This window comes from Capsicum annuum, chromosome 9, assembly GCF_002878395.1.
Source record: "Capsicum annuum cultivar UCD-10X-F1 chromosome 9, UCD10Xv1.1, whole genome shotgun sequence".
In the NCBI taxonomy this organism is placed as follows: domain Eukaryota; kingdom Viridiplantae; phylum Streptophyta; class Magnoliopsida; order Solanales; family Solanaceae; genus Capsicum; species Capsicum annuum.
The window spans coordinates 19723731-19750915 of NC_061119.1; the positions used below are offsets into that span (position 1 = coordinate 19723731).

At 35.4% G+C, this 27185-nt stretch overlaps 1 protein-coding gene across 1 annotated transcript; it reads left to right on the forward strand.

The window, feature by feature from the left end:
• The first annotated feature begins 2450 nt into the window (after nt 1-2450).
• LOC107877759 (ras-related protein RABE1a) lies at nt 2451-10628 on the forward strand. The gene is made up of 9 exons (XM_016724466.2): nt 2451-2676; nt 2781-2902; nt 7653-7725; nt 8332-8432; nt 8585-8650; nt 8994-9091; nt 9199-9261; nt 9339-9431; nt 10298-10628. The coding sequence occupies exons 2-9, from the start codon at nt 2830-2832 to the stop codon at nt 10379-10381; spliced, it is 651 nt and encodes a 216-aa protein (XP_016579952.1). The 5' UTR covers nt 2451-2676; nt 2781-2829; the 3' UTR covers nt 10382-10628.
• Nucleotides 10629-27185: the final 16557 nt, after the last annotated feature.

Below are 27185 nucleotides of genomic sequence, written 5' to 3' on the forward strand. Positions count from 1 at the left end.
AGATAGATAGATAGATAGATAGATAGATAGATAGATAGATAGATAGATAATAGATATAGAAAAAAAGGTCAAATTTACCCCTCTATTTTGAAAAATTGGGTAAATATGCCCTTCACCATATTTTGGGGGCAAATTTACCTTCTCTATCGTACTTTGGGATCAAATTTACCTTCTCTATCGCACTTTGGGATCAAATTTACCCCTCTACTTGAAAAAATTGACCAGATATATCCTTTGTCATACTTTGAGATCAAATTTATCCCCGATATAATACTTTGGGCCATATTTATTCTTATTGTTAAAAAAATTTTCATCTGTACCATTCAGTTAATTGAAAAATCCAAATCAATGTTAATTACTCATTTAGAAAAAAAAATCACACCCTAATATATCCCGCGCGATTCGACACACAAAAAATATACCACTCCCTTAGTTTTGTTCGTCGATTTTTTCTCAATGAACAAAAATACTTCTCTTTCAACGTGCAACATTGGTAGGTTGTTACAAATTAGCAAAAAGCAAAACAGAATAAAATAACGTAGAAGTATGGAACTAGAGAAAATGTCTATTACAAACTCTTAGTTATGTTCAAATTTCAAAATTTGGTATGCGATTCTATGTGCATCTAGATTTTAAAATCAGTGGATAGGTTTTCTGAGCAAATGACATGATGAAAAATTTGTGTGGATCTAAATTGCATATAAAAACATACGAATGAAAAAAATGTCACGATTGACTCGTATGGAGACCTTTTAATTCAATCATTTAGAGAAATATTCAGTGGGCCTAGTCTATTGCATTTGACTGTCAAGTGTCATTTTTCACAAGCGTTGCACTGATGCAAATCCATGAATTGAGAAATGGGTATATTTCTTTGTGTTTGCACTGATGTAGATCAATTTTTTCATGAGTTATGCACTGATAAATAGCTAGTGGCTTAATCTCGTTGAAAAAATTTGACCAACAAAACTAAACGGGGAGGTATATTTATTTGCGTCTTTTTTGTGGCTCGAGTTGGATCGGATAGATTAGATTATGGTGTTTTTTTTTTTTTTTATAAAAATGGGCAATTTAATGTCGATTTGGGCTTTCTGTTAAAGAAAGGATACAAATGAAAAGTTTCTTAATAACAAAGGTAAATTTGACTCCAAAATATGACATCGAGTAAATTTAGCCTCAAAATATGACGAAGTATATATATTTAGAAAAATTTTCAAAGTAAAAGTGTAAATTTGGTCTTAAAGTATAACAAGAAGGATAAATTTAGCTCCAAACTATGATGAAGAGTATATTTAACTGTTTTTTCAACATTGACGGTAAATTTGATCCTTTTTCCTAAAATATATTAAGACTTGACATTTAATCCTCATTTTCTTTTCTTAGTTGAGTATTTTATTAAGGTTGCATTTGTTTTTTTTTTTTTAAGATTCAAACGTTTGAATCTGAATGCACATCTAAATGATTATGATATTGTCTCTAGATTTGAAAACTGAATGATTAAGGTTGTTTGTTTTTCAACATCTGAATATGCAAAAAAAATTATTTGTATATATAATAAAATAAAAAATACAATTCAAATAAAAATTAATTATATATTAGAAAAGTATATAATTTCATACAATAAAATTATTACTTGATTGAGAAAAAATATTTATATTTGTTAGTGATAGTGGAGATAGTTTATAATGGTGGTTGTAGTGACAATGATTGATGTTAGTGATTAATAATATTGGTGGTGATAGTTGTGATGGTTGTATTGTAGTGACTGTTATAATGGTGGCGATTGATGGTGGTGGTGGTTGTGATGTGACGTTGTTTGATATTAGTAGTTTGAGGTGTTGAATATATTTGCTGAAACATGAATGCATGATGATTGACGATATGTTGGTGCTAGTTGGAGATGTTATTTTTTATGACGGTGGAGATGGTTGTTAATAGAGGTAAATTGTAGGGATGGTAGTGGTTGAAGTGGTGGTAGATATGGCATTATTAGTGACAATGATGGTGGCGACCGAAGAATGTGTGGAGATTGTGATGTATTAGTGGTAGTTAGTGATGATGCTAGTTGCGATTGATGAGTTGGTCAGTAGTAGAGATTGTCCAGTACTGTTGATGATGGTGGTGTTATTGACGGCGGTGGTGATGGTGAATATAATAAGAATAATAGAGGTAGTAGGTGTGGTGGCAATTGACAATAATGGTTGGTAGAGATATTTGTTGTCAATAATGGTTGCGATAGTGGAGGTGGTAGTTGACAATGGTGGCGATGGTAGAGGTGGTTAGTGGTAGTGACTGTTAATTATGAATAGAGTGGTCAATATTATCTAACACCAGAATATTTCATCAAATCTATTAACACTTAGTTCTAGATTTGAATGATTAAAATATATTCAGACCTATTAAAAGCTAAAATTTCAATAAAAGTAAATGTACTTAATAATCTGAAGGTTGAACCATTTAGATTGATATTTATTTTCAAATAAATGAGGAGAAGAAACAAAAATTAAAAATAGAGAGAATTAAAATAAAAATCAACGGCCGACCGGTGCCGACGTGCTTTCCCTCCTACAATATTTATATTTATTTTTCGTTATTTATTTACAGCCTCCTTATTTGTTAGATCTCACACACATTTTCATACCTTTCTTCTCTTCCCATTCACTCTTCTCCGATCCGGTATGTGTATCCTTTTTATACGTATAAATCTTTATATTTATATACACCCATAAATTTCAATTTACTATATTCAAATTCGATTTGATTTTGTGTGTATATGTTAGGGTTGGAGTTCCATTTCATCATTTTCTGAGGAAAAAAAACAAATTAAAAATGGCCGCTCCACCCGCTAGAGCTCGAGCTGATTACGATTACCTCATCAAGCTCCTCTTGATCGGCGACAGCGGTATGTTTTTTTTTTTTTAAAAAAATAAATTTATTAATTGAAAAAAATAATTTACTTATAATATAATTTTGTATATGTATTTGATTTGCGTGTGTTTTATTTTATTTTATCTTATTTTATTATATTTTATTTTTATATTGATTGATACAAATTTTTGCAGAGCTATAGCATTTGAGATGTTTGTGATAAGTTTTGTGGTCTGTATCTCTGTGATCTAGGTGAGAACCAGTGGAGGACTCAAGATTTAGGGGGTCATTGGTGTCTCATTTTATTTAACTTAATAGCTAATGATGACATAGTACAAAAGCATACGCATAGCCACCAAAGTTGTGCTATATGACATATGATATTATTTTTAGTTTAAAAGAAATGAATTGCTGAGAGAGGGGTTAGAACGGACGTATCATCGCCCAAAGCTTTAAGATTACAAGCACCCAACTATCTTCTTGGTTTTGTGGGTGCTTTTTCTAAATCCTGTACCAATTTCTATATATTTCTTGTATAATTATATCCAGTCTGCATTGGGTTTAATGGATGACGGACCACCACAAAATTGCACATAACTCCACCCTTGTGTAGAACTGTGATGTTAGCTTAGTTTTGTTCAGTTTTCTTTGTTATATTTAAATTAATGACTATCCTATAGTTCTAAGTCATAGTTTTATATGCCATAACAGAAATGTGTGAATTAATGCTAGAGAACATCGGTTGGATTAAGAATGTAGTTTATAATAAGAACTCTTTTTTCTTGGGCTTCCTTGAGACATGAAATGCCGTCAAAGATTGAGGAGTTTACAGTTAGTACTGTTCTTGTGCTCGTTAGACTTACTATGTTGCATGGGGCTGAGTGTTGACCTGTCTGGAATTTCATGTACAAAAGATGAAAGTTGTAGAAATGCCATACTAGAAGAGACATGGCCATACATACTAGAAGAGATAGGATTAAAAATGAGGAAATCTGGCACAAGGTGGAGTGACCTCCTTTAAGGACAAGATGAGGAAGCGACACTGAGTTGGTTTAGAAATGTAAATAGGAGACATGTGAATGCTCCGTGCAAGGTTTTAGCGGTAAGCTTTGGTGGGTTTTATGATAGGTAGAGGTCGTGTTCAGAGATGCGATCGCATTATGCGATGATGCGATGCGATGCGGGCTCCCAGCGAGTCGCATCTTTGATGCGGTGCAATCTGAGAATTGCGGGTGCATCAAGCCCTATTGCGTGATGCGATGCGATGGGAGATGCGATGTGATCACATTATGGATTTTTTTTATTTTTGGGCAATTTTTAAATTAAAAAAAGGGTTGGAAGTGAATTTTTTTTTATGGGCAATTTTTAAATTAAAAAAAAGGATCAGAAGTTTAAGAAAAGATTGGTTAAAAATTTTAGGGTTTTTTTTGACCTACGTTCTCTCTTCTCCACTTCTCCACTGAAGTTGCGCTGCAACAACTCTTTCTCCATTGAAGCTGCGACCAAGTGGAGTTGATGAGTGTCGTTATGGTTTAAGGGGTAGTACTTCAAGCTCATACGATAAGGGAAAAGAAGTTGCTACTTCAACCGGAGATGAGGAAGTTGAAGATGATGAGCATTATGTTGATACTCAAGGAATAAAAGAATTGGACAATTTTAATGAACTAGAAGAGCTTTAGATTGAACCATTATTAATTTAGATTTGATTTTCTTTTTTTTGGGTTTGTTTTGCTTTGTTGAACTGATTTGTTGGTGTTTCATTAGAGCTTTTGCTTAAATATATTGTCCTGGGTAGAGGTAATCCGGAGAAGTATCGGGGAAAGGGGATAGACAAGATCTTAGAGGGGAGGTTATGGAGGACGCGCATTAGGGTAGAAGGTTAGTCGGTAGTTGTGCATTGCTAGCTTCTCCTTTCATACCAGTGGTAGTAGTTCTTGCTCTTCGATTGTTGTTACTATCTGTTGTTTCTTGTACTTCGATTAGCCTACTATTTTGTTGTAGTTGGTTTTTTTTTTTTTTTCGAGCTAAGGGTCTATTAGAAACAACCTCTTTACTCCCCAAGGCAGGGGTAAGGTCTACGTACGCTGCCCTCCCCAAACTCCACTTGTGGGATTACACATGGTACATTGTTGTTGTATGGTTCTTGCTTTTGAAAATGTGCTTCATTTGCTAGTCTGTGCTGCATTTGTACATGACTAGGAAGGAAAATGTTTAATTAAATTTGACTTGATGCTTATTAGGTCTGTTTTTTGTTTGTTTCAGTCGTCTTAAATTTCCTATCTTTTTATATTTCTTATTCAGTTCTATTCATTTTCTTGTCTGTTCTTTTATCCTAAACAATTTAATTCATTTCATGGGCTTGTTGTGGTTCTGTCTTATTTATTTTTGTCAAACGATGGAGAAAAAAATTGGTAAAAGAAATACTAGTGAAGGAAATACTACATTAACCAAATTAATCATCTATCGGAATTTTATTTGATGCATGCATAAACATGTCTGTGAACTACTCTGGGGTTCAAAATCTTTTGAAATTTTATTTGATGCATGTATAATCATGTCTGTGAACTACTCTGGGATTCAAAATCTGGTAGATATAGTTCAGCCTATATTTTTGCATGAATAGCAGATTCCCCCCATTTACCCCCTTTGTGCATAATGCGGATTCAATCTTAGACATGTTCGAGAATTTGTAAAATATGGAACCAAAGGGTGTGTTCGAGTGGTCAATGAAGTGGGTTGAGAATCTTAAGTTCCAAAGTAAAAGTTTACTCTTTAAATGGCTTTGGAGATTAGGTGACAACAGAGAATGACAATAGAAAGAAGTTGTTCTCACTAAATGTGGGAAAGAAAGTTCACTGGATTCCAAGGTGCTCATGTATGTCCAACTTAAACAGAATTACTATTTGGAAGCAACATATGTAGCTAGTTGGAAGAATCTCAGTCGTTAATCAAATAAATGGGGGTGATGGAAGTCACACAAGATATTTGGCTTAGATCAGTGGATAAGTAGCCATGTGTTTTGTGGCCACAACGCAGTTTCTGTTTTTTAGTGCTTATGACGTTTACTTTGGTAATACGTTAGTTACCAGTTATTTCCTACTATATGTAGTTTTCCCATAATAAAGACAGCGTTGTAGCTAATGAATGTTTCTCTGATGCTGGATGACATTTACTTCTTAGAAGAATAGGGGGTGACTTGGAAATGAAGGAGTTCTGCCTTATAATGGAGCTGTTATAATCTGTCTCTACTCAGGCAGGAAGGATTCACTTGTCTGATTGGTAAGCAAGAACTGAGAGTTCTCTGTTAACAGTTATATTACTTTACATAAACAAACATGCTACTGGACCTGGGATTTGAGCGGCCTTGTGAAATGATCGGGAAGGTCAATGTGTACCTCCTAAAGTTGCTTGCTTGGTTGGACAGCAGCTAACGATGCCTGTTTGATTCATGATACACCCAAAAGAGTGGTTTCTCTCTATGTAATAGGTGCTTTTTCTGTGAGATAATGGAAATTATTAGTCTTCCGTTCCTTCATTGCAGCCAAATTTAGCATATATGGTCACTGTTTATGATCCTATTTGGAGTTAGTTGGGTTATGCCAATGGAGGTTAGAAACATGCTGAGTTTCTGTCTTGGACAGAGTATTTGCAGGATTTTGAAGACCCTTTGGATAGCTATCCCATTCTGCATTTATGTACTGTTTGGCTTGAAAGAAACAAAAGATGTTTCGAATGGAAGGACCGTATTTTTTATGTAAAACGTAGCTGTTTATTAAATTTATGCTTTTGGTTTAAGGGCGATAAAGTTGAGAATATGACATACGTTTTGATTTTGATTTTTCTGTATGGTTTATGGAAATAGTGTTGGGATTGTAATGCTCTACAGTTTTTGTATTCCTCAAAGTACCATCTTGGTGCAGATTCTTATAAAATCTTACTTCAGCTGATCAAATAAAAAAGTCCTTCTGGACAGTCTGACACATTTTATTGACCGTTGCCTTTCTCCACCCTAGATTGGACAATGCTATATTAGTAGATGTGGGAATAAATTGATGAAATTGGAAAAAAAATGCATAGTACCATGAAAGCAAGCAGTGACTACTCAATGTAAATGAGGTGTCTTTGAGCGCAGCAAATACGTTCTCGCAGATAATGGTTTGTCCATGGCATAATCATGTCTGAATGTGGTGCTGGCAGAGGAGGTTGACCGAACGGCATGACCGAAAGCTTGACCAAGTTGTAATCTGGTCAACCTGCACAGTTGCCCCTCACCCCTGCCACTGGGAGGGGGATGGGAACTGGGAAGATTAATGTGGAAGACACATGTGGTTGGTTACACATGGATTTCATAGTGAAAAAGCTTGACAGTCAAATGCCTGCAAGATTTAATTGCATGTTGAATAAGAATCTGTGAGATTTTGGACTACTTGTTAGAATAATGGAATATATTTTAGGCAAACTGTAGCAGAATTGCTGGAAACAGATGATTGTGTCAACCATTGTGTTAGCATGGTCAGCAGTTTGAAGATGGACACATCAACAAAATTGATGAAATTTTCAGTACTATTCATTTGCTTTCACTTCAAATATTCTCACAGCACAGTATCAAGAGCATTACCATGTCATTATGTATCAGTTACCTGCCAAATTAAGCTGAAGATCATAGCTGTTTAGATTTTATTTTCAACAGATTGTTCATTTTTTCCGGCTAATATGTTGAATTTTCCTTTTAATAGTTTAGTCCTTCTGAATGATGATATAATAAATTCTTTTTGAATTTTCAGGTGTGGGTAAGAGTTGCCTTCTTTTACGTTTCTCAGATGGCTCCTTCACGACCAGTTTTATCACAACAATTGGGTAATCATCTTCTACTTTTTGAGAAATGCATTGTCGTTATCTCATCGTCTTCTTCTTCTTTGGTGTTTTTTCATAAAGCACTTGTAACTCAAATGTAATCAAAGTATAGACGAACAAGGAATTTGACTGGATAATAAGTTCTTATGGAAAAGTAGCATCGGACCTTTTAACTTGAGTTTACATTACGAGAATGGGAATAAAATGCTGCTGCTACTAGCCTACTTCCACATGCTCTTAATTATGCTCTTTTGTTTTTTTCTCTTAGTACTTGTACCTCAAAAGTGATCAAGAAATACAAAATAAATAGATCAAAATGAGGAAAATGTGTTGAATAGTTGATAAGAAAAGGATATCTTGTATTACCACGTTACCTGTTAAAAACAAGGTTTCTTGTTTTATCAAATAAGAAGGCAAAGTTTCTTATAGGTATTGTTTCTTAAGTAAAGTACATAACCTCTTAACAAGGAATGTAGATTATGAAAGTTGATTACAGTGGTTTCAAGAAATAGTTAAAAACATGCATTGACTGTTACACGAGCAAATGATTATTTAGCTATGTATTTATTTTCCGGGAGACCTATTCTGCTGAGAAGCTTTCTTTCACAGTATTGACTTCAAGATAAGGACCATAGAGCTTGACAGTAAACGAATCAAACTTCAGATCTGGGATACTGCTGGTCAGGAGCGGTTCCGAACAATTACAACTGGTAAGCTTGTGGGTGAAACATGTCGTGCTTCATTTCTTCTTGCTATCTCATCATTTGAATTTTCTTTTTTGGCAACCATAGACCAACTCAATACTCTGTCCTGCTGCATCAATATGTCAACCTCACATTTTAGTAATTCTACTGCCTTGCAGCTTACTACCGTGGAGCCATGGGTATATTGCTGGTGTATGATGTTACTGATGAGTCATCTTTTAACAGTAAGTTCACATGCTGCACTCGGGAAAAGGAATTTTAACTTTTTGTTATATCAATTTAGGAGTGGTTCCTTTTACTTGGTAGATGATTTTATAAGAACTGAGGGGTTGACGTCTAGGGGTATAACCACATGTTTGAGGTCTTAACAAGGGAGTCTCCCTTTTCCAATCTCGTCTAATCAGGCATTTGCCAAAGAAACTATCTGTTCTACTTTTATGACTTGTACTCTGCCCTCCTCTTTATAATGAAGCAGTTGAATGAAGCATGGCCTTCATTTTTCTCACAATCTAGAATAATGTACACTTCTGCTGGTCAGCTCAAAATGAACTTTGTTTACATGTTTAGACATCAGGAACTGGATAAGAAACATTGAACAGCATGCTTCCGACAATGTCAACAAAATTCTGGTCGGCAACAAGGCTGACATGGATGAAAGCAAAAGGGTTCTCTCTCCTCTCTAGCTCCTTTTATCTGCTGATCTTTGTATGTTGTTGCATACATGCTATATATAGCTATTGGACAACTGAGTTGAGATAAACCTTTTCTCTAGGCTGTTCCTACATCCAAGGGTCAAGCACTTGCTGATGAATATGGCATTAAATTCTTTGAAACTGTAAGTAGAACCATTTGCCAGCATTGTAATTAATTGCAATAGCAATTCTCCTTAGATCCTAGTAATATTTAATGCAGAGTGCCAAGACAAATATGAACGTTGAGGAAGTTTTCTTTTCCATAGCCCGGGATATAAAACAAAGGCTTGCCGAATCTGACTCGAAGGCTGAGGTATTGTTTTCCACCAATTTCATTTAAAGTGTGCATACTTTGTGCTGGCTCACAAGTTTGAATGCTGAAAAGTAAATAGAAAGAAGAGATAATTGATATTTCTATTGATTTAACTTTTGACAAGCCATAGCTAGAGGGTGCAATGTGGTGTATGAAAATGTTGGGCAAAGATTCTTTCCTCCTAAAAAACTAAGCAAAAGTTGGAAGCACACACTAATTTGTTAAATTTCTGTTTGTCCTGTTTCAACAACGACGACATACCCACTGCAATTCCACAAGTGGTGTCTAGGGAGGGTAGTGCGTACGCAGACCTCACCCCTACAAGGTAAAACAATACAAAACAGTTTGAAAGAAGAACCGATAGAAGTGGAGAAGCTGAGACAAAATGCTAAAAAAAGCATGACAATACATACTAAAACTGGAACATTCACTACCACAAAATAATACGATAATCGAAGTACTAGAAACAGTTAATAGTAACAGAAATGTGATAACAAGAAACTCTTAAAAGAGTAATACTACAAGTCTACAACTACTACGTACTATGAGAAACTAAGCAAGACTACCCTCACCACCTAAGTAACCCTCTATTCTAATCTGAGTCCTCCATAATCTTTTATCTGAGGTCATGTCCTCGGTAAGTTGGAGCTAGGTTCCTATAGGCGTGCATGATACAGTGTTTGTTGCATCCCATGCTCCTTTTCCTCTTTGTGGATCTTTCATTTCTCTAATTCTCTGCTGCATGAGTTATCAAAAGAAAAAAGACTACTTGTGGCATAATGAACATCAGCACGATGTTATTTTCCTCCATTTCCTAGACAATGGAATATATAGCGCACTGACTTGTGCATTCATGAATTTTGCAGCCTCAGACCATCAGGATAAATCAACCGGACCAAGGAGCAGGAACTTCACAAGGCACCCAAAAATCAGCTTGCTGTGGTTCTTGAAATATTGATAGCAAGTGAAGTCAGGATGAAGGGAAATACATCCTCAAAATGACCATTTTAGTGGAAGGACGGGTGAAACTAATCTTTATTATAACATTCTCACCGTTGATTGTAATTTTCTGTTTACAGTTATTTTCTTCCAATATCTATTTGTATTTGGTGGCAGCTTTTGGTATTTGCAAAAATTGACCAGTATATGCTCACCACTTTTTGTGACTTAAATGAAGGGACGAACTGCCTTCTGATATTTCTGGTATAATCTTCTGGGTTTTTTTTTTTCGTGGGGGTATTTGCATTTTAAGATTGTCCTTGGGGGTTGCCAATGCCAATTTATTGATCACATTGTCTAGCTGAATTGAGTCTCTTCGCGATACGTTTCTCGTAGCAATTGTTTCGGGTGAATTCTTTCTCCAACTAATGAAAAGATCTTTGCTCAATTGTTGCAAACGAGTTTTTACGGTATTGTGTTTTTTGCAACTCAAATCTTGGCTGAATTGATGCGTCCCTCTACTCTATCTCCCTCTCTTGCCTCCCTCCTCCCCTTCTTGCTCGCTTTGCTCCTTTCTCTCACACCCTCTCTATCATATATTTCACTGTATGAAACTTCATTGCAGGGAAATACAGTTCATTCAATTTTATCAATTGTATTCTGCCAAATACAGGGAATGAATGTATTGAGTCAAAGATTTGTATTTGACTTTGTCAATTGTATCACTACTGATTGTATCAACATACAATCTTGTATCAGCATGTATCTGTTGAATGCACCCTGTATTTTTGTATCACGAATGAATACACTAATACACCTTGTATTTCTGTCTCGCAAATGATAACTAGCGATAGAAGAGCGAATGGGTACACAATTTTCAGAGATGCGCGATGCGATGGGGGTTCCCAGCGAGTCGCATCTTTGATGCGGTGCAATCTGAGAATTACGGGTGCATCAAGCCCTGTTGCGTGATGTGATGTGATTGCATTATGAATTTTATTTTTTTTTGGGTAATTTTTAAATTAAAAAAAGGGTTGTTATTGAATTTTTTCTTATGGGCAATTTTTAAATTAAAAAAAAAAAAGATCAGAAGTTAAAGAAAAGACCGGTTAAAAATTTTAGGGTTTTTTTTTACCTGTGTTCTCTTCATTTCTCCACTGAAGTTGCGTTGCAACAATTCTTTTTCCATTGAAGTTGCGCTCAAGTGGAGTTGATGAGTGTCTTTATGGTTTAAGGGGTAGTACTTCAAGCTCATATGATAAGGGAAAAGAAGTTGCTACTTCAACAGGAGATAAGGAAGTTGAAGATGATGAGCATTATGTTGATACTCAAGGAATAGAAGAATTGGACAATCTTAATGAACTAGAAGAACTTTAGATTGAACCATTATTAATTTAGATTTGATTTTTCTTTTTCTTTTTTTGGGTTTGTTTTGCTTTGTTGAACTGATTTGTTGGTGTTTCATTAGAACTTTTGCTTAAATATATTTTCTTTATTGTTGGTTATATAGTTGTGGTCTTTTCAGTTATAACTTACTATTTGAATGCTCTATAAGCATTTTTTTTATTAAATTGTGCTTCACTTCAATGATGCGATCGCATTGCATCACGCATCACATAATGCATGATGCAGAGCCTTGTCGCTTTTTTTCGCATCACGCTTTCCTGAACACTGCGAGTACGAGTGTTACAACTGTATCAGCTTGAATGCAACCTATATTAGCCCATATACATCTGACTGCATTTGTTGATACAACATGTATTCGTCAAATACAACCTATATCTAACATCTTTCTTTCTCTCTATCTCTCAAATCCCGCTCGCTCTTTCCCCTCTTTCCCATTCTTGCTCGCCTCTCGTCTTGCTATAAATAGTAAATATCCAAATTATAGCTATAGATTTGAGTAAAAAGCATAAATAGGTGAAATAGTGGTCCTTGACTTTTTGGGTTGGAGATATTTTTACCCAAGTATTATTCTTTCATGAAAAAATAATTGAATTTGGATATGCCAAACGTATTTTCAAATATCAATGTGACATAGGATTGTTATATGTTATATCAAATGGAACTTTTATATGTTTAAAGGAGATACTAGGGGTGTTCCTTCACATATATAAATCATGTGGTACTCCAAAAGAAGTTGCCTTTAATTATTATGTGGATCCTTTTTTTGTGTGTAATGTAATTCTAGTCAGCAAATAAAAATTTCTGTCAATTCATGTTGACAAAACTCAAATGGACTTTTCAGTATCCCAAGGGGCAAGTATTTTGTAATTGAAACAAAATTATCTTCAATCTGTTAGCCTAAGCAAGCTAAGAGGTTTGATTTTCGTTGTCCGCTATTTATATTCTGGATTCCAAATGATTGATTGATAGGGTGTATAAGATTAGTGATTAATATGATATATTAGTAGTGCTTGCATTACTAGTGCGTATATTTAGTTATGCTTGTATTGGTAGTGTTGATATTTTTTTATGCAGTGTTTCGTTAGGTGTATTAAAAATAGCAAGCATTGCATAGTTTCTAAAAAAAGATATTTGTTTACAAATATACCCTCCAAAAATATGTTGGAAAGAATGTGAAAAATATTTTAAGGGGAAAATTAAGTCTTTAACCATGTTAATGTATGCATTAAAATTTATTTCGTTACTAATATCATGAATTAATTCAAATTTACATAAAATAAATAGTAAAATTAACCATAAATAATGGTCAGTCCAATTGACTTATGTCCACTTAATTCATAGTCTTAATTGACCCATTAAAAGGACTTTACTAAAATGTTTATATTTTTTATTTGACATGTTATATATAGTCATGGTAAAGAAATGAATTTCATCAAGTAACTAAATAATATAATAGAGTGAAAATCACATACATATACAATTTAAGACTTTAAATTACAAAATATAAATATATTATTTTTTATTTACGAAACCTATTTTTTATTTACAAAACATAACAATTCAAGTAAAAAAAAGGTATTTTACTGGAATAAGCTTATTATCCGAATATGTTTTCAGTTGGATTTTTTTAAATTTAATTTTGATAAATTGGTGACTTTTCGAAATATGTATTGATTAGTATTTTTTTTATGTATTCGATTTTTTTCTTTCTTCACATCTATTTTAAAATTTTTCACCATCTTCTTCAACCTTTTTCCGCTAACCTTATTCATAAATCTTCACTCTCAAAATTTTTCTCAAGAAGTCACTATTTGTTTTAAATATCTTGATATTTATCAAGAATTGGTTTTGTCATTGGTCATATTAATTAGTTATTTATAATTTAATTATTTTTTTAATTTCCTTAATTCTTTTAAAAATGGTGAGAGAAAATTCTTCGTTGGAAATACATGAATATATGCATTGTTGTCTTTCATATTGTACACGAATGTATGCATTTTTGTATAAGTAGTATTCTTTTTCACTTTTTATCGTTTTGTATATGATGTGTAAGCCATATCAGTTGCTATACTTTTTTCATACAATACTTTCAACAAGACAATTAAATAATCATTTCAAACACCAATTTCTATACCATTTTAATTTACGTATATCAATTGATATATATATATATATATATATATATATATATATATATATATATATATACTGAAAAACACTTCAATTGGAGTTTTTCTTACTTTATTTTAGTTTGTTTATGAATTTTATCATGTGTTTATCTATCGTGATTATGGTTATGTCCACGAGAGGCTAAAAGCCCCCTTTCCAGGGTTAAGGCCAAAAACATGATTACTATGCTTTGAATTGATTTGGTTTTGGTTGCTTATCATATTTGGCTGTTTATTTATCCTTGTTATAACTATTTTAAGGATTCACGATCCTTAGAATACATCCATGTCAACTTGTGAGCTCGAAAGGAGGAACAAGGAGATAGTACGTGGGGATAAATAGAATAGGATTATAATCTTTAACAGAACGAAGTTGTAATTTGCACTTAGGATAGGCATATACCTAGGTGACCTATTTGGTTCATTACGGGATGAAATATAAATGGATTTAGCTTAGTTCTCACATCCCCGCTCAACAATGTAGTTGTGGGTCTAAGTTAGATAGGTGATTAGAGGCTCGAAAGATCATGATCATACTATTAACCCCGTGAATCAAAAACCAAGATAAGTAATCTAACCAATGAAGTTCAACAACATAGTAGGATTGTTCGCAGAGCCTTAACCCTGGGTTCCTCTCCATTGATTGTTCAAGCACTTTACTTTTCCGCATTGTTTACTTTACTTTCAGTTTACTACTCACAAACTCTTTCGGTTTTACACCAATTTAATCTCAATTGTGAACTGGTTATGAATAGTTGTTAACACTAGTCCCTGTGGAATCCTACAATACTTTCAACAAGGTAATTAAATAACCATTCTAGGTATCAATTTATATACCATCTTAGTTGACGTTTATCAATTAAAATATATACACCATACTAGTTTCTATACCATTTTTTCATACAATATTTTCAACAATATAATTAAAATAATCATTCTAAATACCAGTTTTTATATCATTTTAATTGACGTATATCAATTAAAATATATGCTTCATATCAATTTCTATACTATTTTCATATAATATTTTGAATAAGACAATTAAATAATCATTTCAAACACCAATTCTATACTGTTTTAATTGATGGGCATCAATTAAAATTTATATGCCATGTCAATTTTCATACTATTTTCTATCAAAATATTTTATTGATAATAATTTTTAAATGAAGATAAATCTAATATAATTTGATGTTGAAAAAATTATTACTTAGTATTCAAAATATACTACAACATCTTGATTTTTAAATATAAATTTAAATACAAACATGTAAATATTTAAAGAATAATTAATAGAAATATTTTTTAAAATATGAAGTTTACAGAGCAAAAAACGTACTAAAGGAAAACCAAGTTCATCATGAAAATGAGGGGATAAGCATTGTAAGTCTGTCTATCAAAACAAGAGGAGTGAATATGAAAATTGAAAAACAAATTATGAGTGTTAAAAAGAAAGAGATTACATTCAACATAAATAGTGGGTTTAAATTTTAGTGCGCCCTATTTTTCAATCTTATTTGATACGTTTTGTTAGTTTCTATAGGTATATTTGAAAAAGTAAAAATTATTGGTAGGTTCTAAAATATTGACTTTTAAATAGTATATTTTTGTGATTTATCCTTAAATAAATTATAAAAAATATATAAATAAACTACAGGAAGTGACAAATTTAAGATCATAATTAAGAAAAATAACAATACTTTTGCAAAATTACATTTTGTAGCAAAAATAGCTATTTTTAAGTGGGATCAACCACTTTCACGTGTTGGAAGTTATCAGGGTAACCTGCCACCTTTCATGCTACTTCTAATTCCATTTTATCTCTTTCTTTTATTTCACTTTACTTTTTATATTTATTTTTTCAAATTTCTCCCTTTTTTTTTTAGATTTTTCTTTCAATTTCTACCTTTTCTCACATTTTTGATAAAGATCGTGTCTCACAAAATCAGGTAACTATTAAATTTCAGTTATTGCATGTTATCTCTTTCACATATTATATATATTTTGTATTTTATATTTTTTTTACACCATTGTTATTGTCGTTTTTGAGTTTTTATTTATATGATTGTGGAGGTATGCTCTAATGACAACATCATATACAAGATCAAATAGGGGTATTGTAACGCCCCGAGTATGTATTCCAGACACTATACGGCGCTTACGACCCCAAAGGACCACAAGTTAACCCATGACTGGTACCTGCTGTGAGCACTTAAACAATAATACTGTAATAATGCAAAAAAATAGGCTGAAATGCCATAAGGTTCACAATCTGAATACTGATAAAGAATTACAACTGTAATAATATCTGATAAAGCATCTAAAATCTGAAATAATGTCTGAACTAGTCTAGTCTGAAAAGCCTCTAACTAAACTGTCTAAAAGTGGAGTTGATGGGACAAGCCCCCAACTAACTCCGACTACTGAAATATGAAAATAAAACATATCCTTGATAGATGAGGACTCACCACTAAATCTGACACTGTTGCCTGAATCTGAATCTGTCTATGCGCAGTCAGGAACCTGAGCGTCCGAGCCTATGATATGAGACATTATAGCACAAAGAGAAAAGTATGCATCAATACGTGGAATGTATTGGTATAATAAATGAGGTAAGACTGAATAAAAAGGTTCATATGCATGAACAGTAACTGACTGAATAATATGGAGTAACTGAATAAGAGTACATGGTTAACTGGAACTACTGTAAAATACTAAATATGCAATACTGTGCATAAACGTGTATACTGTGTCTGAGCTTTCACTGAAGCTGAGTACTGAGTTCTGATAACTGAGTAACTGATATATGAAATTACTGATAACTAAATTACTGATAGCTGAGTGACTGTATATGACAGTCTTGATTCTGTAGAACTGAACTGAGTTCTATACTGAGACTGAAACTAAGACTGTGAGAGGTAGTCATCTAACCGACATGCCCCAAGTAAGATAACTGAGGTTCAACCTGTAACCCCAGTTGGAAGGGTGTCAGTACCGTGCCACAAGTAAAGATAAGCTAAAGAGTTACCCTCATCTAGCAGGTACTCTGAATGAGAACGGTGGTACCCAACTGGCAGGTAAGACACCTCATCAAGCCTCAACTGGCAAATTGATGACTCAACCTACACTGGCTACGTAGTTCTAGAATGCAAGGACTGCTTCTAAGGATCACATCCTCTACTGGAAGGTGAGCCCCCATCCCTGGGTTCACTCGGGGCTGAATCCTACTCCTATCTGAATGACACTAATTAGTATACTGAACTGAACTGATACTGAGTTTTACTGAGTTCTATAACTGACTGAGTACTATGGTTTTGTGACATTACTAAGACTATTCTGTAACTACTGTAGCTTTAGGTAAACAGCTAGATTTTTGGGTATTAGATACCCCTAGGACTCGATAGCATGAAAAGTAAAGCATAGCATCATCTTGAAAAGCATAACAATGTGCACTTGTTCATAATTCATTCATAGAGATATTTTATCAAACACTTGTAGGGCATAAACTTGTACATATGCTAGCATCTCATGATTTCACCATTTAATTCACATGGACATTCCATCAAACACATGGGGAGCACAACTTAATGCGTATAATCGTGGATAACATGTAAACATAGTAACTACAACACCCTAACTTGCAAATTCAAGGATTTTAACATGGGAAATACACAATTCAATATACATGCTATTTCAATTTATGGAATCTATAATTAATCATGGATTGAAACTCAATTAATGTCATGAACATAAACATAATTCAATCTCAAGCATGTAAATCATGAATCAATAATCTTGTAGTTTTTTAAAAAATGATTATAGGACTCTATGGGTGAACGGAACCAATAGATGAACACCTAACATAGAGAAGGAGAGTTCTTGAAGGTTCTTGGAGGAATTCTTGAGTTTTGTTCTTATTTCTTGAAGCTAGTTTTAGTTTTTTTACCTTTTTGAGAGAGAGTGATTTATTTCTTGAGTAAGTAATGAAATAATGAGCAATTAGTGCTCTTTTAGGGCTTAATCACGTGTTTAGGCTGACTGGGGTGAAGGAAAAAGACTTTAATGCCCTTAGAATTAAAACTCAAAACTGGCTAAAAATTCTAATTTTGTACGCTGGCGCGATGCGGTAAAATCGATCCAACTCACTGGAAACTGGAAAACTGGGAACTGGAAACTTAGCGCGATGCGATACAATTGTGGTACCCCACTGTATACGAATTTAACCCTTGGAGCAATGCGCCATTGATCGCGGAGTCCTACTGAAAAGTGACAATTAAGAAAATGGCTGAGGGAGCAATGTGGTGGGATCGCGATGGCTCACTGAATTTTGACAATTTTCATTTGCACGCTCTCCGCGATGCGGTGAAGTATCAGGTGGTACACTATTTTACTAAAAATGCTATAACTGTTTGCCCAAGTATTGGATTTAGACAAATTTTATATCATTGAAAAGCTGACTGAATTTCCTACACAATGGCAGGCTCTAAACGAAATAATACTACGTATTGTAAAAATTTTATATAGGATTACTCGTGTACTAAGAGTTTAAATTTGTTTAGGAAAATATGGGGTATTACAATATCTCCTCCTTGTGAACATTCATCCTCGAATGAGACTGATTAGGCTAAGAAACACTAATAGATTGAGTTTACACACTGAACATGCATATCTGATGCATGGAATACATAACTAAAACTTCTGATATGCTGAGTTTTCATTCTGAACATGCATATCTGATGCATGAATATCAGGAAGATGATATGCAACAGTAATGAATACTAAATTTATAACTGTAACTGTACATGGAACTGAGCAAAGCTAGGAAAGACTGTTACCTTAATCTGATTCTAAGTTTGCAGAGAAGAGGTGAGGATACTTGGTTCATATATCTGCTTTTGCTTCCCAAGTATCCTCATCAACGGACTGATTCTGCCAAAGAGATTTAAGCAAGGAAGCTTCTTTGTTCCTTAGTCTACGAATCTGATGATCGAGGATCTGGACTGGGACCTCTTCGAAAAAGAGATCGTTCTGAATATCTACGCCCTCTAAAAGAACTATGACTGCTAGGTCACCAATGCATTTCTTTAGCAAGGAGACATGGAATACTAGGTGCATTGAAGCTTGATTTGAAGGCAACTCAAGCTCGTAAGCTACCTTTCTGAAATGACTGAGAATTCTGTAAGGAATGACATACCGAGGATTGAGCTTTCCCTTCTTGCCGAACCTCTTCACCCCCTTCATGGGAGAGATTTTCAAGAACACAAAATCACCGATCTCAAACTCGAGATCTTTCCTCCTCACATCTGCATATGATTTTTGTCAGCTCTAGGCTGCCCTAAGCCTTTCTCTGATCAACTGAACCTTCTCTAAGGTATTAAATACTAAGTCAGGCCCTACTACTGCAACTTCACCTACCTCAAACCAACCAATTAGAGATCTATATGTAAAGCCTCGAGTCTGTACCCCGGACACTACACGGTGCTCATAATCTTGAAGGACCACAAGCTAACCCATGACAGGTACCTGCTGCAATAACTAAACAACAATATTGTAATTTATTTAGAAATAGGTGGAAACTGACCATAAGGTTCAATACTGTAAATAAAATTGAATACGGTATAAAAATACCAAAACTGAAACATCTGTTTGAAAATACTCTAGTCTAGAAAGCCTCTACTATCTGAATCATAGAGTTGATGGGACAAGCCACCAACTAACTCTAACTACTAAAAATAAACTAAACTATTGAAATAATAATCATGTCCTCGAACTATGAAGACTCACCACTAACTCTGACTGCTGAATATCTGAACTGCTAAGTATGGTCGGGATCCCGTGCATCTGAACCTATGATATAAAACATCATAGCACAAGAGAAAAATATACATCAGTACTTTGAATGTGCTGGTATGCTAAGTGAGGTAGGCTGAAATGCATGGGTTCATATGCATGAATAATACTGACTGAATGACATGAGTATAACTGAGTGAGAGTACATGCATGAATAAGTAAAATGTATCTGAGATCGTGATAACACTAGATACTGATTCTGAATACTGATTAACTGATATCTGAGTTTACTAATACTAAATTACTGATAACTGAGTGACTTATCTGACAGTCTTAATTTTGTAAAACTATACTGAGTTTTTTACTGAGCGGGTGACTGTATCTGATAGTCCTAAATCTGTAGAACTGAACTGAGTTCTATACTGAGACTGAATCTGAAACTGAGATTATGGGGAGTAATCATCTAAACGATATGCCCTTTTCTGAACTGATTGGGGTCCAACCCATAACCATATCTGCAAGGGTGTCAGTACCATGCCATGAATAAAGACAAACTGAGTCACTCTCATCTAGCAGGTGCTCTGAATGAGAATGGTGATACCCTCAACTGACAGGTTAAAACACCTCATCAACCCTCAACTAGCAGTTTGATGTCTCAACCTACGCTGGCTACTTAGTTCTGGAATGCAAGGACTACTTCTAAGGATCACACCTTCTACTGGCAGGTGGGTACAATCCTACTCCCAACTGAATAGACACTGGACTGAATTTCTAAACTGTTCTAGGCTGGACTGAACTATTACTGATCATACTGTTTAACTAAATTGAACTAATTATACTAAATCAGACTGAACTGATACTGATTTTACTGAGTTTTCTTGAGTTTTGTGACTGACTGAATTCTACTGATCGTGACATGACTGACACTACTTTGCGACTGACCATGGCTCTAGGTAATCAGCTAAATTATCGGGTATTAAATACCCCCAGGACTCGATAACATAAATTATAATACATGGCACAATCTTGAAACATGATAGATAACTACTTGATTATCATTCATTCATTGGGACATTCTAGCAAACACTCGCATGACATGAACTTGAACACATGCTAACATGATATAATTTCACTATTCAACTCTCATAAATAATTCATGAAACACTTGAAGAATATAATCTATGCTTATGACACTTAAACAACAAATAGGCATCATAATTCAATTCCATATTTACAACTTCAAGGGTTTCAACATAGATTAACATGATAATGCATACATCAATTAATTCTAAATGAATCTTGTAGTAAATCATGAAATAGAAACCCAATTAAAATAATAGCCATGAATACACTTTAATTCTAAATCATTGAAATCATGAGATCAAGCTACTTGAAGTTTTAAAAGAGGTTCTTGAACTCCAAGGGTGGAAGGAACCCTTGGATTAAAACTTCACATACCGTAGTGCCTGAATTCTGAAAGATTAGTGGTGGGTCTTTGAGTTTTTAATTTGAAATTGATCCCCCTAGGTTTTGTTCTTAGGAGATTTTGAGAGAAAATAAGTATATTTTCCTTAATGAGGGATGAATCTCGTGTTTTAGGGATGAATAGGGGTGGAAAAATAACCCATTTAACCCTAAGAATGCGATTTTTTAAATACTAAAAACTGAACTAGCGACGCGCAGGAGGACGCATCGTATCGTTGGCATCGATGTGATGGACAACGTGCCACATCGGCTTACTGGAAATTTCCACTGGGAGCTAAGGAAAAATATTGATCGATGCGGTGGTCAACGCAGCGCGATCGCATTCATACACTATTTTGGTGGTCCAAACGAGGTCTGAAAAATCCAAAACTTGTTCAAGAACACCTAATGACATTCCTAATTATGGATCAATCTAAATATCAATATTTTAAGGTCATAGGGGTCGTGAAATAGAGACGCCAACTTATGAAGGCTAAAATGACACTAAGTCTGAATACTTAGCTAAAATTTTCTAAGTCTGGGACCCCTTAACAAGCTTTAAGGGACTAAATTAAGCTTAGAATTTTGCATGGTCTTATAATATCTCTCCCTTGGGAACATTCATCCTTGAATGAGATTGTCTAAGATGGGAGAACTGACAGACTGAACTTGTTTACTGGATATGCATGACTGAAGCATGATTTCATTACTAAAATTACTGATATACTGAATTATCATACTGAACATGCATATCTGATGCTTGAGTACATAGTTGAACATGATTCATGAATGCCTGACTGGATTGTTGATAAGTTAAATTTCTCATGTTGAACATGCATATTTGATGCATGAATGCATAACTGAGAATGCAATGGTAACTGATACCAAATCTATAAAAGGAAAATCTGAGCATGGAACTGAATAAATTAAAGGGAAAACTGTTACCTTGGGCTGAGTTTGGATTTATGGAGAAGAGGTGAGAATACTTGGTCCGCATATCTGCTTACGCTTCCTAAGTAGCTTCTTTAACGGATTGATTTTGCCAAATAACTTTGACTAGAGGGACTTCTTTGTTCCACAATCTGCGAATCTAATAATCAAGGATTTCGACTGGGATCTCTTTATAAGAGAGGATGTTTTTAATATCTATTCCCTTTATAGGGACTACGACTGCTGGGTCACCTATGCATTTCTTAAGCAAGGAGACATGGAACACTATATGCACTGAAGCTAAGTCCGAAGGTAACTCAAGCTCGTAAGCTAGCTTTTCGAAACGGCTGAGAACTCAGTAAGGACTGACATATCAGGGACTGAGCTTCCCCTTCTTGCCAAACCTCTTTACTCCTTTCATAGGAGATATTTTCAAATACACATAATCACTAATCTCAAATTCAAGCTCCTTTCTGCGTACATCTACGTATGATTTCTGTTTGCTCTGAGCTGTCTTAAGCCTTTTCCTGATCAACTGGACTTTTTCTAAGGTATCAAATACCAAGTCAGGCCCTACCACTGTGGCCTCGCCTACTTCGAACCAACCAATGGGAGATCTACATCTCCTCCTATAAATGCCTCAAATGGAGCCATCTGAATGCTGGAATGATAGCTGTTGTTATATGCGAATTCAATCAAAGAAAAGTGGTCATCCCAACTACCTTTAAAGTCTATTGCACACGCTCACAACATATCTTCTAATGTCTGAATGGTCCTTTATGCTTGACCATCTATCTAAGAATGAAAGGCTGTACTGAGGTAAACTCAGGTACCAAGACTAATAACTTTCAGAAATGAGAGGTGAACTGGGTACCTTCATCTAAGATAATGGACAACAGAACACCGTGCAATCTGAGCAACTCCCTAATATAGAGTTTGGTGTAATCCTCGGCTAAATAAGAGGTATGGACTAGTAGAAAATGAGCTAATTTGGTTATCCTATCTACGATGACCCAAGATGAATCATGCTGGCAACGAGTATGAGGCAAACCCATCACAAAGTCCATGTTCACTTCTTCCCATTTCCAGGTGGGATGACTGAACTCCTACATGGACCCACTAGGCTTGTAATTATCAATCTTAACCTACTGACACATTGAGCACTTAGCCACAAAATCTATAATTTCTTTCTTCATCCCACTCCACTAAAAGATCTCCCACAAATTACAGTACATCTTAGTGGCCCCTGGATGAATAGAGTAGCGCGTACCATGCATTTCTGCAAGAATCCATTGTCTTAGGTCATCTACACCTGGCACACACAGCTGACCCTAGTAGCACAACACACCATCTATCCCTTAGGAGAAAACGTCTACCTTCTGATCTCTGACTGATTCTTTCAACTTGACTAGACTGGGATCCCTATCCTGCTTTTTTTTTTTACCTTAGAAACTAGAGATGATTCTGAACTACTCTGCACCCATACACTACCTTCTGCTGAATCGACTAAGTGAACACCTAGTCAGGCAAGCTGATAAACTTCCTGGGCTAACTTCTTCTTACCATCCTTCACGTTAGTAACACTACCCATAGATATCCTACTGAGAGCATCAGTCACTACATTGGCTTTACCCGAATGATACAGGACGCTCATGTCATAGTATTTTAACAACTCCAACCACCTTCTCTGGTGGAGGTTTAGATCTCTCTAAGATAACACATATTGAAGGCTCTTATGTTCAGTGAATACATCAACGTGCACTCTATACAAATAGTGCCGCTAAATTTGTAAGGCAAGTACTATTGTTGCTAACTCAAGATCATGAGTAGGATAGTTATTTTCATGGGGCTTAAGCTGTCTAGAGGCGTAGGCTATGACCTTACTTCTCTGTATCAAAACACACCCCAAACCAACTCTGGAAGCATCATAATATACAACAAAGCCGTCTAAACCATTGGGCAGGGTCAAAATTGGAGTTATAGTGAGTCGATTCTTCAACTCCTGAAAACTCTTTTCACAGGAATCTGACCACTAAAATTTGACTTTATTTTGAGTCAATCTATACATGGGATGGAATAGATAAAAATCCCTCAACAAACCATCGGTAATAGCCCTCCAAGCCCAAGAAACTCCTGATATCTAATAGAGAGATTTCTTTGGGCCAGTTTCTCATTACTTTGATCTTTTGGGTATCAACTCTAATGTCATCATCGAAAATGATATGGCCGATGAAAGCTAATAACCTTAGCCAGAATTCGCACTTACTGAATTTGGAGAGTAGTTGATGGTTTTTGAGAGTCTGTAGTACAATTCTAAGATGGTCTGCATGGTCATGCTTACTACGGGAGTAGACAAGAATATCATCTATGGATACTATGATGAACATGTCCAAGTACTACTTAAACACACGGTTCATCAAGTCCATAAAGGCTGCTGGGGAATTGGTAAGACCGAATGACATGACTAAGAATTTAAAGTGACCATACCGAGTTCTGAAAGTTGTCTTTGGGATATTACACTTTCTAACTCTAAGCTGATGATAGACCGATCTGAGGTCTATATTAGAAAAGTAACTAGCCCCCTGAAGTTGGTCAAATAAATCATCAATTTTGGGAAAAGGATACTTGTTCTTGATCGTGACTTATTTAGCTGATGGTAGTCAATACACATTTTAAGAAAACCATCATTATTGCGCACGAATAAAACTGGTGTACCCCACGGGGACACACTGGGTCTGATGAATCCCTTATCTAAGAGATCCTTCAACCGTTCTTTTAATTCTCTGAGTTCTAAAGGTACCATCCTGTATGGAGGAATAGAGATGGGTTGTGTATCTGGAAGAAGGTCTATTCCAATGTTGATTTCCCTTTTGGGAGGAACTCCAGAAAGATCTTCAGGAAACACATCTGGGAATTCACATGATATTGACATTAATTCAAGATTAGGGGATTCTGAACTGGAGTCCTGGACTCAAACGAGATAGTAGACACATCCCTTAGATATCATTTTCCTTGCCTTTAGGTAGGAAACAAGTTGACCCCTAAGTGCTGAAGTACTACCCCTCCACTCAAGGACGGGTTCATTTGGAAAATAAAATTGGAAAATTCTATTTCTATAGTCGACTAAGGAACAGTAGGAATAAAGCCAATACATACCGAGAATGACATCAAAATCGGTCATCTCTAATTCAACTAAGTCTGCTGAAGTGACTTTTTAAGATATCATAATCGGACAGTTCCTGTATACCCGCCGGGCAATGATAGATTTACCTACTGGAGTAAAGATTGAGAAAGTCTCTGCTAGGATTTTGGGACTGACTCCGAAGTTAAAAACTATATTTGGAGTAACAAAGGACAAAAAAGCTCCTGGATCTAGCAAAGCATAAATATGTAAATGGAAAACTTGTAACGTACCAGTGACCACATTAGGAGAACTTTCCTGACCCTGTCGAGACTGAAGAACATAGAGTCTATTTGGGCATTGCCCACTGGTGGCAGTGGAAGAGGCACCCTGCTGATTCAGGCTATCGGACTGAGTTGGGGGACGTTTATGCTGACCCTGGGAACCTGACTGGGGACAATCTTTGACTCTGTGACTTGGCTTTCCATACCTAAAACACACATTACTGCCAGCCTTGCAATACCCTAGTGGTTTTTACCATATTTTTTACAAAGGGGATTAGTTCGGGCGCTGCTGACACTACCCTGAGGTTTAAAGACTGGTGCCCTATATCTATTTCCATCTCTAAATTTTGGCACTGGAGCATTGGCTAAGGACAAATCTGGAACTGAGGATTTTGGGTGAAACTAAGAATGATTACCACTTTCTAACTTAGGCTGAGCGAAGGTGAAACTACCTGTTCTTGCTCTCTTGTTCTCCTTTTTATTCTCCCTATTCTTGGCCTCCTCTATCTACTGAGCATGTACCACGAGCCTGATATGTCCATCCCTTTAATCAACATTGCGGTCCTTTACTACTTGACCACACTGCTAGACAATGCTGACACAAACTTATCATCTTTGCTCTGCTATCTGCTGTCACATGAGGAGCATATCTAGCTAATTGAGTAAACTTGACAGAATACTCTTTCACAGTTATGTTGCCCTGCTTCAGATTAATAAATTCTAGAACCTTCGCTTCCTTCAACTCCAGTAGGAAGAATCTATCCAGAAAAGCAGTGGCAAACTCCTCCTATTCTACGGATCCTGCATCAGCGACTCTCTCTACCTTCCACTATTTAAACCATGAGTGAGCCACATCCTATAAATGATATGCAGTTAGCTCGAAACTCTTACTAATTGTAACCCCCATGATGTCTATAACCTTCTGCACCTGATCAAGAAATTCCTGAGGGTCCTTGTCTGACTTAGACCTAGTAAAAGACGGAGGGTTCATTCGAGTGAAGTCTCAAATTCTGGCTGCAATAGTTTTGGCAATTGGGTTGGCCGGAACAGCAGCTGAGTATTCATTTTAGGCTACCACAAAATGAGGTAGGGTAGTAAAAGCTTCTCAGAACTAAGCATGGGAGACGTGTTCATCTAGGGGATCTAGATGGATTGGCTGGGGATTTGGCTGGTCTCCCATTCCTCTTCCCTTAGTCCTCTTTAGAGTTATATTCTGTAAGGGAAAGAGAAACTTGGATTAGATGAAGAGTTTAACTTTAGCTCATGCTCACTCGTATGATATGAATACTGAAAGAAGGGAAACTTTTCCTAAAACATCTCGCAACCTTCTGTCCATAAGTGTGGCATACTACAAACCCATGCACAATACTTTACTAGATGCGGCTTTCATACTTCCTAGGACTCTGTTGAAACTTAGGCTCTGATATAAGTTTGTAATACCCCGAGTCTGTACCTCGGACACTACATGATGCTCATAATCCCAGAGGACCACAAGCTAACCCATGAATAGTACCTACTGTAATAATTGAACAAAAATAGTGTATTTTATGTGGAAATAAGTGGAAACTGACCATAAGGTTCAATACTGTAAATAAAACTAAATATGGTATAACAATATCAAAACTAAAACATCTGTCTGAAAATACTCTAG